Raw genomic sequence first — 13095 nt, forward strand, 5'->3', positions numbered from 1 at the left:
GATCTCCTGACCTCGTGATCCGCCCGTCTCGGCCTCCCAAAGTGCTGGGATTACAGGCTTGAGCCACCGCGCCCGGCCTAATTTTTGTATTTTTAATAGACATGGGATTTCACCATGTTGGCCTTTTTTTCTTTATGAGACAGGGTCTTGCTCTGTTGCCCAGGCTGGAGTGCAGTGGTGTGATCATGGTTCACTGCAGCCTCGAACTCCGGGGCTGAAGCTATCCTCCAGACTCAGCCTCCTGATTAGCTGGGACTACAGCCATGTGCCACCACACTCTGCTAATATTTTGTAGTGACATATGAGTCTTGCTGTGTTGCCCAGGCTGGTCTTGAACTCCTGGCTCTTGAATTCTTGGCCTCAAGTGAGCCTTCAGCCTCAGCCTCTCAAATTGCTGGGATTACAGGTGTAAGCCACCGTGCCCAGCCCTGTTCTCAAATAGTTTTTTTTCCCCTCCATTTCTGAATTCATCCTTTATCTCAGAATGTGTTTTCTGGATTACTCCCCAAGACAGCTTTTTTTCTTGTGACATCATCACAGAACGAAGATGGTGATGGCAGCAAGGCCACAAAACAGTCCCCAGTCTACCTGACTGCTCATGGCCGTGGTTTGGACCTTCAGCCATGAGGCAGTACATCCTCCCAGAGCAGGGTAGGGACCTTCACCGCAGGGCTGGTTCTCAGGAACTGCCGGGCGCCCTTCTCCAGTCCACCTTTGTGATAAGGGACAGAATCGGGGTCAGTGGCAGGACACAGGTCCCCTTCCCTGTCGCCTCAGGCTGGTGGGATTCCTGCACTCGAGTGCTGCTGGGGCTGCAGGCGAGGCCTGGGCTACACAGGAAGCCCGGGCACCGCAGAGTGGCTGCTAGCTGGTGGCATTGTTCCTCTGCGGATTCGGAGCTGTAGGAGCACGGGCGTTGAGCTGAGGCAAAATACGGAAACAGCCACTTCCATGCAAATAATCACCCTTCTGATAACAATAAGTCAAGTCTCAAGGGACTTAGAAAAACAAGCAGCTTTATTAAGATGCAGCTGACCGATCGGAAAGCCTGCCTGCTCCGCCACCTCCTGGGAACGGACTGTCACATTCACCTTCCCTATGTGAGTTTGACACCAACACATAGGAGCACATCCCAAGACACCCATCACCCTGCGTGGTAGGTGCTGGAAAGAAACAGCCTAGTTATGAGAGAGACTTGCAACTGGGGGCCCCCTAGCACCCCACAGAGGCATTTCCAGGTAGCCCCTCCAGCTTGGCTGTGTGGTCCTCCTTGGAGGACCCTCCCTCCTTCCAGGTGGCCAGCCAGAAGGGGCCATCTCCAGGCAGGCACCCCCTTCAGGAGAGCCCATGCCCAGTCACTGCCTGGGAAGTTTACCCCAGCTGCCACTGTCACCTCCTGGCCTCCACCTGCTCTCCTAGGTCCTCAGGCCTCACACAGTCCTGTCCCTCTAACAGGTGACTGCAGGATGGAGCCCCAGGCATCTCGGCACCCTGATGCGGTCATTGCCAGGAGGGGAGTGGTCTCAGGGTGGGCCAGACCCCTGGGCACCAGTGTGGCCTCCTTCCTGAGCTGCTGGGGGAGATTTGCCTGGCAAAGCCCACCTTGCCCCTCTACCCTCAGCTGCTGAGTTTCCCTCCAGTAGTGGCTATTCCAGTAGCAGCTGTTTCCCACGCACAGGTCTCTTCCCCAATAAGAATTGGTGCTGCAGGACAGAGATCCTATCGTGTGTATACCCAGAAGGTGATTCAAGGTGAATATTAAAGACCTGGAAATCCATTAGGATGATGATGATTTTAAAAAACAAAAACAGAAAACAACACGTATTGGTGAGGACGTGGAGCCCCTGGAAGCCGTCTACACTGCTGGTGGGACTGTAAGATGGTGCAGGTGCTGCGGGGAGTAGCATGGTGGGTCCTTGAAAAATTATACAGCTGTTAGGGAGGGTGAAGCAGGAAGACTGCTTGAAGCCAGAAGTTCAAGACCCGCCTGGGCGGGCCCAGGCACCTGTAGTCCCAGCTACTTGGTAGACTGAGGCAGGAGGATTGCTTGAGCTGAGGAGTTCCAGGGTGCAGTAAGCTATGATCATACCACTCCACTCCAGCCTGGTGACATAGCAAGATCTTGTCTCTAAGATAAATTAAAATTCTACATAGAATTACCGTATGATCCAGCAATTCCACTTCTGGGAAAATACCCAAGAGAATTGAAAGCAGAGTCTCAAAGAGAGATTTCTCCACCCATGTTCACAGCAGCATTACTCACAATAGCAAAAGGTGGAGGCGAACTGAGTGTCCACCGATAAATGAATGGATCAACAAAATGTGGTGTGTGTGTGTACCATGGAGTATTATCCAGCCTTAAAAAGGAAGGGAATTCTGTCACATGCTACAACATGGATGAACCCTGAGGTCCTTATGCTCCGTGAATTGAGCCAGTCACAAAGGACACATATTGTAGTGTACAATTCCACTTGCATGAGGCACCTCAAGTAGTCAGATTCAAGAAACAGGAGAATGGGGTTGTTAGGTGCTGGGGGAGGGGAATGGGGAGTTGGTGTCTAGTGGGGACAGAGGTTCCATTTTGCATTCATCTGGAGGTGGATGTACAGCATTGGGAATACACTTAATGCCACTGAATTGTGCACTTCAACATGGTGACAATGGCACATTCTTTATTTTTTATAGAGACAGGGTCTCACTGGTTTGCCCAGGCTGGCCTCGAACTCAGGCTCAGGCTCTCCTTTCACCTCGGCCTCCCAAAGTGCTGGGATTATAGGTGTGAGCCACCACACCTGGCCAAATTTATGGGTTTTTTGTTTTTATTTTTTTGAAACGGAGTTTGTCCCTTGTCACCTAGGCTGGAGTATAGTGGTGTGATCTTGGCTCACTGCAACCTCCACCTCCTGGGTTCAAGTGATTCTCCTGCCTCAGTCTCCCAAGTAGCTGGGATTACAGGCACCTGCCAACACACCCAGCTAATTTTTGTATTTTTAGTAGAGACGGGGTTTCACCATGTTGGCCAGGCTGGTCTCGAACTCCTGACCTCAGGTGATCCGCCCACCTCAGCCTCCCAAAGTGCTGGGGTAACAGGAGTGAGCCACTGCGCCTGGCCAAAATTTGTGTTTTTAAACGTATGTGTAACAATTTAAAAATCCTGGATCATCCACAGGTTGCAAAAGTCACTGCTCTTCATCTTGGATTGACCAATTCCCTACCTGCCTCTAACGCAGTGGTTTTTTTTTAGCAGGAGCAGTCTTGTCCCCCGGGGTGTCCGACAGTGCCTGGGACACTGGGTCGGGGTGCTTCTGGCATCTGGTGGATGGAGACGGGGGATGCCGTCCACCCTCTGCAATGCACGCTTGGAGCCACAGGTCCGGAGCCACGGACTGCTATGGCGAGGCCTTCCCACATGGCCGCACCCTGTCTGAAGCAGCTAGTGGTGCAGCCCCGAATATTCTGAGGCCAGAAGCTCCCAAGTACCACCTGGCATGAAGTAGTGCTCCAGGGCCCTCTCCGCACTCCTCCCCCTGTCCAAGTGGGCCTAGACTCCCCAGTGAGGCAGCATAGCCTGGAGTGCTCGCCTGGAGCCTGAGGGGTCTGGCTGCAGTGAGGCGGGCTTTGAGGGAGGCTGCCAGGCTGTGCTGGAGAAGGCTGGTGACAGCCTTGCAGGGAGATGGAGGGTTACCGGAGCCGTCCCTGGAGGTGGCCCCTCCAAGTGCTCAGGCCCCAGGCAAGTCCCACCAGCTCCTGAGTGGAAGGTGTAAGCCACGTGGGCATAGGTGGGAGGGAGTTCTCACCATCCGTGGCTGCTAGTGCCCTGAAACCACCTGGAAGTCCCAGTGGCTTCCCCAGGGACAGGCAGTGCTGTGGCTCGTGTCCCCCCTAGCTCTGGGGCCTGTGCTCTGTGCCTGCCCATGGTCTCCCTCTCTCTCCGGGGTGGTTTCTCTGTCCCTACACAATATGGTGCTCTATAGCTTTCCTTAGGAACCCAGTTCCTCAGGAGGAAGACGCGTGGCCCCTTGCTCCAGGAAGGCCCAGTCCTCCCTCGCTAGGGGTGGGAGGGTAAGGCAAAGGTGCCGAAGTATCCATCCTATGAACGCAAGACACACAGTGCCTGCTCTACAAGCGCTCATGTTCCGGCGGGCAGGGACAGTTGACACCCAGGGGCCTGCGGGGGGTGGAGGGCTCTGCAGAGGCAGGATCACCTCGGAGATGGGTGTAGGAGGGGACCTCGGGCCACTCCAGGGCCAGGCCTGCTTGCCCTGCTTAGGAGCTGGGTCTCCCACGCAGGGAGGGAGGAGTCATGTCTCAAGGGCGGCCACTGGGCCTGAAAAGCAGAACCGCATATGATCAATCTGGGTGTGCAAGGCTTCAGGAAAGCACGCCTACCCTCAAGGAATGGAGGCAGAGGCTGGTAGCCAACGTCCATGCCAGCCGCCAACTCAGAGCCAGCACACTACCCACGTGTGCCTCTGCCAGTGAGTGGATGAAAAGCAATGACCTACGGACGCAGGCAACCTGGATGAGTCTTGACTTTATCTCGCTGAGGGGAGGAAGCAGGCTTGGGCGGTGCCGTGTGCGTGGCTCTGTTTATAAGCTGTCTGGGAATAGGCAAAAACCACAGTGCAGAACACAGGTCAGCCAGTGCAGGCAGGAAGGGCCGGCACACGGGGAGGAGGAGCTTCCTGGGTAACGCTCAATCCCATACGCTACGGAGGGTGCACGTCATTGAACGTTAAGTTCTACTCTTATAGATAAAGAGCATGCTGGCCTTTCCCACGCCCTCTCTGTTTTGACCCATTCTGGGTATCGGTCCTTTTTGTCTCCTCCTCTCCATCCTCTCTCAGCCCCTTTCACTGGGTTTCACAGTGTGCTGGGCACAGGTTCAGGATGTGTTGTTACCCTTTTTTTTTTTTTTTTTTTTGAGACAGGGTCTCCCTCTGCCACCCAGCCTGGAGTGCAGTGGTGTGATCATGGCTCACGGCAGCCTCGACCTCCTAGGCTCAAGTGATCCTCCCCCCTCAACCTTCCGTGTAGCTGGGAACACAGGCACGCACCACCATGCCCAGCTAATTTTTAAGTTTTTTGTGGAGATGGGCTTTTGCCATGTTGCTCAGGCTGGTCTCAAACTCCTGAGCTCAAGTGATCCTCTTGCCTTGGCCTCCCAAAGTGCTAGGATTACAGGTGTGAGCCACCATGCCCAACCAGGATTTGTTACTCTTAACTAGTAAAACAGCACGTTCCTGCTCCTTATTTCAAGAGACAGGATCTTGCTCTGTCACCCAGGCTGAAGTGCAGTGGCATCGTGATCAAGGCTCACTGCAGCCCTAACCTCCCAGTCTCAAGCGATCCTTCCTCCTCAGTCTCCCGAATAGCTAGGACTACAGGTGTGTGCCACACCTGGCTTTTTTGTTGTTGCTGTTGTTAGAGATGGGGTCTCACTATGTTGCCCAGGCTAGTCTCAAACTCCTGAGCTCAAGTGATCCTCCTGCTTTTGCCCTCCAAAGTACTGGGATTATAGGTGTAAGCCACTGCACCCAGCCGTTGCTCCTTGTTTCTTTTCTTTTCTTTCTTTCTTTTTTTTTTTTTTTTTTGAGACGGAGTTTCGTTATTGTTGCCCAGGCTGGAGTGCAATGGCGCAGTCTCAGCTCACTGCAAACTCCGCCTCCTGGGCTCAAGTAATCCTCCTGCCTCAACCTCCCGAATAGCTGGGATTACAGGCTTGCACCACCACGTCTGGTTAATTTTTGCATTTTTAGTAGAGACGGGGTTTCACCATGTTGGCCAGGCTGGTCTCGAACTCCTGACCTCAGGTGATCTGCCCGCCTCAGCCTCCCAAAGTGTTGATTTTATAAGCGTGAGCCACTGTGCCTGGCCTGTTGCTCCTTATTTCTAAGAGTAGGTAAGGGGGGCCGGACGCAGTGGTTCATGCCTGCAGTCCCAGAACTTCGGGAGGCTGAGGCAGGCAGATCATTTGAGCCCAGTAGTTTGAGATCAGCCTGGCCAACATGGTGAAGCCCCATCTCTACTAAAAATACAAAAGTTAGCTGGGCGTGGTGGCGGGCGCCTGTAATCCCAGCTACTTGGGAGGCTGAGGCAGGAGAACTGCTTGAACTTGGGAGGCAGAGGTTGTAGTGAACTGAGATTGCGCCATTGCACTCCAGCCTGGGCGATAATAAGACTCCGTCTCAAACAAATAAAATAAATAAAAGTAAGTAAGGGGGAGATCTAGTTCCCTGATCTTTCCTTGGGGTCACTGACTGTTGGAAAGGCACGTGCTGTGCTGAGGTGGGACCTGGTGTGGCTGTGGAGGCCGTATTTGTGTCCTGTGGGTGGCTCGGCTCGTTGGGAAATCCAGTCCTGTCCTGCCCTTCCATGCGGTTCAGACACTGGACATTTGTGCAGTCTCATCTACAAGAAGAGAGAGGCACCTCTGACATGGCCCTTCATCCACACCCATGGGATGGCGTTGTCACCCATGTCAACATGTCCTGAAGGACAAGGAAGTGAAAGCTGAGGCCGGGCGTGGTGGCTCAAGCCTGTAATCCCAGCACTTTGGGAGGCCGAGATAGGCGGATCATGAGGTCAGGAGATCGAGACCATCCTGGCTAACACGGTGAAACCCCATCTCTACTAAAAAAATACAAAAAACTAGCCGGGTGTGGTGGTGGGCGCCTGTAGTCCCAGCTACTCGGGAGGCTGAGGCAGGAGAATGGCGTGAACCCAGGAGGCGGAGCTTGCAGTGAGTGGAGATTGCGCCACTGCATTCCAGCCTGGGCGACAGAGCGAAACTCCGTCTCAAAAAAAAAAAAAAAAAAAGAAAGCTGAGACATCCAGGAACGCACCAGAGAGAGCAGTGGAGCTTCTGAGGGATGCAGGTGGCCGTGTGAACCTGGGGCTCCCCTGCCCTGCAGAGTGCCAACCCTTCAATACCCAGGGCCTGGTGGCCGGGAGGACGCCAGGCCATGGGCACATGGAATTGTCGTGTTTCCCTTCACTTTGGTTCATGTTTGAAATTTCCAAAACTAAAAAACAGTGACTTGTTCAGTAAATTCCAGTATGAATAAATTGCATGTTTTGTCATAAATACTTCTCTACAGAGTCACACTCTCAGTTGATAAATCAAAACTTGTTGGATAAAACAAAGTAAATTTCTCCTCACATTTAAACATTGACTGTAAACTCGTTATAAACACTTCTAAATATTTAATGAGAACTACAAGCTTAACATATCTGATCCAAAAATGCCTTAAACACCTCAGTCCAGACACCCACACACTGAGGATGATTCCCTCAAACTGGTTCTGAAAGTAGTAGCCCTGCTTTTCTCTAGCCCGTTCTTATTCTTTCTCAGACGTGCTCTTAGCACCCTCCTGGGGATTAGCATCCGACCCACATCACTCGGGAAAAGCCCTGGCCGGCGGCTCCCAGGCGGGGGCACCACACTGAGGCCAAGTGCCGCTGCCCAGTGAGCCTGACTGCCCCCTCGAGCTCTTTCCCTTCACATTTACTTATTTTTTAAATTGACATATAAAATTGACATATTTATTGTGTAATGTTCTTACCACAAAAATTAGAACTATGTCAGGTGATGTATTTGCTAATTAGCTAGACTTAACCAGACCTTTAGTTTTCAGTTTTTAACATTGAGTTAAAATACACGTAAATCAAATTTCCCATCGTAGCCCTTTGTAAGTGTACATTTCAGTGGCATGAAGTCCATCCACATGACTGTGCAGCCATCTCCACCATCCATCTCAGAACTCTTCATCTCAGAAACCTGAAACTCTGTCCCCATTAAACAAGAAGTCCCCATTCCCCTCCGCTGGCAGCCAGCATTCTGCTCTGTCTCTATGAATCTGACTACTCTAGGCCCCTCATGTAAGTGGAATCACACAGCATTTGTCTTTTTGTGGCTGGCTTAGTTCACTGAGTGTGAGGACCTCAAGGTTCATCGTGTTGTAGCCTGTGTTGGAACTCCTTCGCTTTATAAGGCGGAACACTATTCTGTTGTATGTCTGTACCGCATTTTGTTGATTCATTCATCTGTCAGTGGACACTTGGGTTGCTCCCACCTGTTGACTGCTGTGAGTAATGCTGCTATGAACGTGGGTATAGAAATATCTTTGGCCGGGCGCGGTGGCTCAAGCCTGTAATCCCAGCACTTTGGGAGGCCGAGATGGGCGGATCACGAGGTCAGGAGATCGAGACCATCCTGGCGTCTCTACTGAAAAAATACAAAAAACTAGCCGGGCGAGGTGGCGGGCGCCTGTAGTCCCAGCTACTCCGGAGGCTGAGGCAGGAGAATGGCGTGAACCCGGGAGGCGGAGCTTGCAGTGAGCTGACATCCGGCCACTGCACTCCAGCCTGGGCGACGGCGCGAGACTCCGTCTCAAAAAAAAAAAAAAAAGAAAGAAATATCTTTGCAGCCCTGCTTTCGGTTCTCTTGGGTGTTCTGTCACAAGAGGAACTGCTGGCTCATATGGTAATTCTATGTCTAAGATTTTGAGAAATGACCACACTGTTTTCCATAGTTGCTACTCCATTTTTACATTCCCACCAACCGTGCACAAAGGTTCAGATTTCTCCACACATTTGTTTTCTGTTTTGTTTTTATTTTTGGTGTACCCATCCTCATGGGTGTAAGGCAGTATCTATCTCATTATAATTCTGACTCGCATTTCCCTAATGAATAGTGATGCTGTGCCTACTGGCTACTCATACATCTTCTTTGGAGAAATGTCTACTTATTTGTCTATTTTCTTTTAATTTTTAATTTTTAGAGACAGGGTATCACTATGTTGTCCAGGCTGGACTCCAACTCCTGTATTAAGTGATCCTTTTGCCTCAGCCTCCTGAATAGCTGGGTACATACCACAGCACCCAGGATGGCTCATTTTTGAATCAGCTTTTTTGTTGTTGTTGAGTTTTAGGAGTTCCCTATATATTGTGGATATTAATCCCTTATCAGATATATGGTTTGAAAGATTTTCTCTGTAGGCTGCTTTTTTACTCTGTTGATGGTGTCTTTTGATGCATATAACTTTTAAATTTTCATGAAGCCCAGTTTGTCTATTTTTTTTCTTTTGTGACATGCGCCTTTGGTGCCATATCCAAGAATTTATTGCTAAATCCAATGTCATGAAGCTTTTGGCCTATGTTTTCTTCTAAGGGTTTTATGGTTTTAGGTCTTAATTTAGCTCTATTGTGAGTTTATAGGGTATGAGGTGGAGGATCAAACTTCATTCTTTTGCACGTGTAAATCCAGTTTTCCCAACATCATTTGTTAAAAAAACAGTCTTTTCCCCCATTGAATGGTCACCATATTAAAAATCATTTGGGGCCAGGCGCAGTGGCTCACGCCTGTAATCCCAGCACTTTGGGAGGCCCAGGCAGGCAGATCACGAGGTCAGGAGATCGAGACCATCCTGGCTAACATGGTGAAACCCTATCTCTACTAAAAACACAAAAAAATTAGCCAGGCGTGGTGGCGGGCGCCTGTAGTCCCAGCTACTCGGGAGGCTGAGGCAGGAGAATGGTGTGAACCTGGGAGGCAGAGCTTACAGTGAGCCGAGATTGCACCACTGCACTCCAGCCTGGGCAACAGAGCGAGACTCTGTCTCAAAATAAATAAATAAATAAAATAAAAAATAAAATAAAATCATTTGGCTAGCCAGGTGCAGTGGCATGTATCCATAGTCCCAGCTACTTGGGAGGCAGAGGTGGGAGAACTGCTTGAGGCCAGGAGTTCAAGACCAAACTGGGCAACACAGTGAGACCCTGTTTCTAATTAAGAAAAATATCACTGGATCATATACAGGATGGTTTATTTCTAGGCTGTCTATTCTATTACATTGGTCTTTACATCTGCCTTTATGCCAGTACTACACTGTTTTGATTACTATAGCTTTGTAATAAGTTTTGAAACCAGGAAGTATGAATCCTCCAACTTTATTCATTTTAAGATTGTTTTAGCTATTAGGGGGTCCTTGAGAGTCCGTATGAATTTCAGAATGGCTTTTTCTATTTCCACAAAAAATGTCATTGGGATTTTTGAAGGGAATGCATTGAATCTGTAGATTCCTTTGGGTACTATGCATATCTTAACAATATTAAGTTTTCCAATCCATGAACATGGGATGTATATCCGTTTATTTATGTTTTAATTTCTTTCATCAGTGTTTTACAGATTTCAGTGTACAAGTCTTTCACCTCCCTGGTTAAGCTAATTCTTAAGTATTTTATTATTTTTAATGCTGAGTGTCTTTTGATAACAAAACCTTCTGTTACGTTGAGGAACTCTTAGCCCATCTTTTGTATTTGCTTTCAGTTTGTGACACTTTGGTATCTCTTCCCGAGATGAGCGATTCTTTGGGTTTCACGGATGGGAGAGCCCATTGCATTGTCCTTTCATTTGGAGATATTGCCTGGTGTGTTGGGACAAGGAAGGACTAACCTTCCTTGTCAGTGTCTTATCACATCCGCAGGGCTGAGTGACAGGGTGGTCCTGGGCAGGCTTCCTGTGGCTTTGCAAACTGAGTGGGTGCACACTGGACTTTTCCCACCTACTGATGGTGTGTGAGGTCGATGTTACTGGGGCCTCAGCTGTCTGTGTTCACTCTTTCTTGCTACACAAAGAGAAACAAGGACAAGCCTTATTTGATAAAGGCCACAAACACTTTGACCTTCCTCCACCCAGTGTGGGGATCTGTGTCCCTTCTCCTTGACTCCAGGGCTGGTCACAGAAGGCTCTGGGCTCCAGCCTGGCTTGCTGGATGTGCTCTTGAAGCTCCCAAGTAAGAAGTCTGAGTCCCTGAGACCACTACACTGTAAGGACAGTTGAAGGCGCTCAGGTTGATGGTCCCCACTGTGCCCAGCCCCTGAATGGAGCCAAGGCTCCAAGCACTTGAGTGAAGAGGCTGTGGTGGAAGCGGATCCTCCAGCCCTGGCCATCACCCCATGGAGTAGACAAACCGCTCAGCCCAGCCTCTCCCAAATTCCCGACCCACAGAGCCCACGTGCACAGCATGGCTGTTATGCTGCTCTGTTTGAGGTGGTTTATTAATGTAGCAAGAGATAATGGCACCAGGATGAACTCGATTTCTCAACACCCCACAGTTTACAGGTTTCAGAATCCAAGTCAGGAGGTCAAGTGTGCGTGCAAGAGGTGGCAGAAGACAGATGTGCTGCTGTTCCCAGGCCACCTGCACAGCTGGATGGTGGAAGCTTGAGGTACTCGGGAGGCTGAGACAAGTCTCATTTTATTCCATTTTCAAGAACAGAATAAAGCAAAAGAACATATGCAGTGCTTCCTTACAATGTTATCCTGTAGTCAGCTTTAATGATTTCTCTTTGAGCCTATTAGTTGGAGGCTGCAGTAAGCTATGATCATGCCACTGCACTCCATCCAGTGGGTGACAGAGTGAGAACCCCACTGTCCCTGGTCTCTTAAAACAAAACAAAACCAAAAAACAAAACAAAACAAAACAAAATAACAGGCTGAGCACCTCCTACTAATTTCCTCGGCTTAGCACACCCTGTGGCCGTCGTCCCCATCGTCCGTGGCTTCATCCCTCACTTGATGCTTTCCTATGTGGACTTCCTGGCCAGTGCTGTGGGACCTCCCCCGTAGAGTTGGCCAGCCTCATGGGCTGGGCTACCCGTCCCACTCAGCAGTGGCTGCCTGGCCTCCCCTCTGTCTCTCCTGCCCAGCTCCTAATGGGCCTCCCGTAAAAGCTGATGCGTGGGGGCCAAGCCACACCTCGCTGACCTGGGGAAGCTGACAGAGTGACAGGGGGTCTCAGGGACCCTCCACCCACAAGGTGGGAAGGGGGATTGCTGGCAAATCTGGCATAGAGGTTGAGACCCCGAGGAGAGGCAGGCCTGGGGGATCTTGCAGCAGCTGTGTCCGCCTAGGACCACAGAGCTGGTGGGGCTGGCGGGGCTGGCGGCTTGGTAGAGGGCAGGTGCACGGCAAAGTTTTCACCGGTGCCGGCTTGTCGTCTTCCACGCTGGGATTTCGCATGAAGTTCTAGCTAATTGAGTATAAGCGTTTCTGAAGAACCCCCGGAGGGTTGTTTTTCTTTGTGCAAACAGTCCTTTTGTGCAGAGGGTGTTCTGTGACTTCTTGGCAGAGACACAGGTGGGAAACACCTGATTGAACATCATTGCCTGGGGAGTGGAGACACGCACAGCACGTCAACACGGAGCGCCCAGCAGCGGCGGCGGGTCCTGGGCTGTACTCTGGAGCCCTTCCTGGGATCATCTCCCGGCATCGGCTGACCCCTCAGTGTCTACGTGCTGAGCCCAATCTGCCTGCAGGGACGCCCGCTGCCAGAGGCAGAGGCAGGTTCTCCTGGTCCCAGAGCCGGGGCTGTCTGTTAGCCTGCCAGTAACACGCAGGGAGGAAGGAAAAGGCTCCAGGCACAGCTGCTTGTCCAAGAGGGACCCTGTTGGCGGCGCATTGCTGGGTGAGTGCTGCCCGCCTGTGAATGGGGTGCTGGCCGAACCTACCTCATAAACTGGGGCTGCACAGAGGTCACATGGTGGCACCCACCATCAAGAGGGGAGGCCCCTTGGCACTGGAGGCAGGACGCAGGGCCTCACCAGACAGACGTGCCAGGGCCCGTGTCCCTGCACACAGCTGCCTGCCGGCCAGTGGAGTGAGACCTGCTGCCCCTCTGATAGCTCCTGGTAATCAGAGGGGCTCACTCCACCTGCACCAGAGGCAGTGGCTGGGGATGCTGGAGCACGCGGCTCCAGCCACTCAGGATCCCACTCTGGGTCATGAAAGTAACTCCACGGAACACCCCAAGGCCACCCCTGCTGGCTGTGAAGACACCACCATGCGGACAGTGCCCAGGGCTGGGGCTCACAGCCACAAGAATCTGGATTTGAACAGAAAAGGACCCCAGCCCTGCTGCCACCCTGACACAGCCTTGCGGGGCCCTGAGCAGAGGACCAGCTGCATTGTGCCCACGCCCCGACACATGGAAAGCCTTCCAATAAGAACAGGATGAAGGCCGGGCGCGGTGGCTCAGTCCTGTAATCCCAGCACTTTGGGAGGCCGAGGCGGGCGGATCACGAGGTCAGGAG

General features: G+C 51.4%; 1 protein-coding gene across 1 annotated transcript in view; it reads left to right on the forward strand.

Moving 5' to 3' along the window:
• The window catches only part of TBX1 (T-box 1), a gene marked incomplete at its 5' end in the record, with an annotated part of 29145 nt that extends 16863 nt beyond the window's left edge, over window positions 1–12282 (forward strand). Inside the window, 3 exons of the mRNA XM_011986071.1 lie at window positions 778–901; window positions 1456–1528; window positions 12135–12282. Of these exons, the coding sequence (XP_011841461.1) occupies window positions 778–901; window positions 1456–1528; window positions 12135–12282 (345 nt within the window). The remainder of the gene's footprint in view (window positions 1–777; window positions 902–1455; window positions 1529–12134) is intronic.
• Between the last annotated feature and the right edge of the window lie 813 nt (window positions 12283–13095).

Source organism: Mandrillus leucophaeus, unplaced genomic scaffold, assembly GCF_000951045.1.
Source record: "Mandrillus leucophaeus isolate KB7577 unplaced genomic scaffold, Mleu.le_1.0 Scaffold291, whole genome shotgun sequence".
NCBI classification, from domain to species: Eukaryota; Metazoa; Chordata; class Mammalia; order Primates; family Cercopithecidae; genus Mandrillus; species Mandrillus leucophaeus.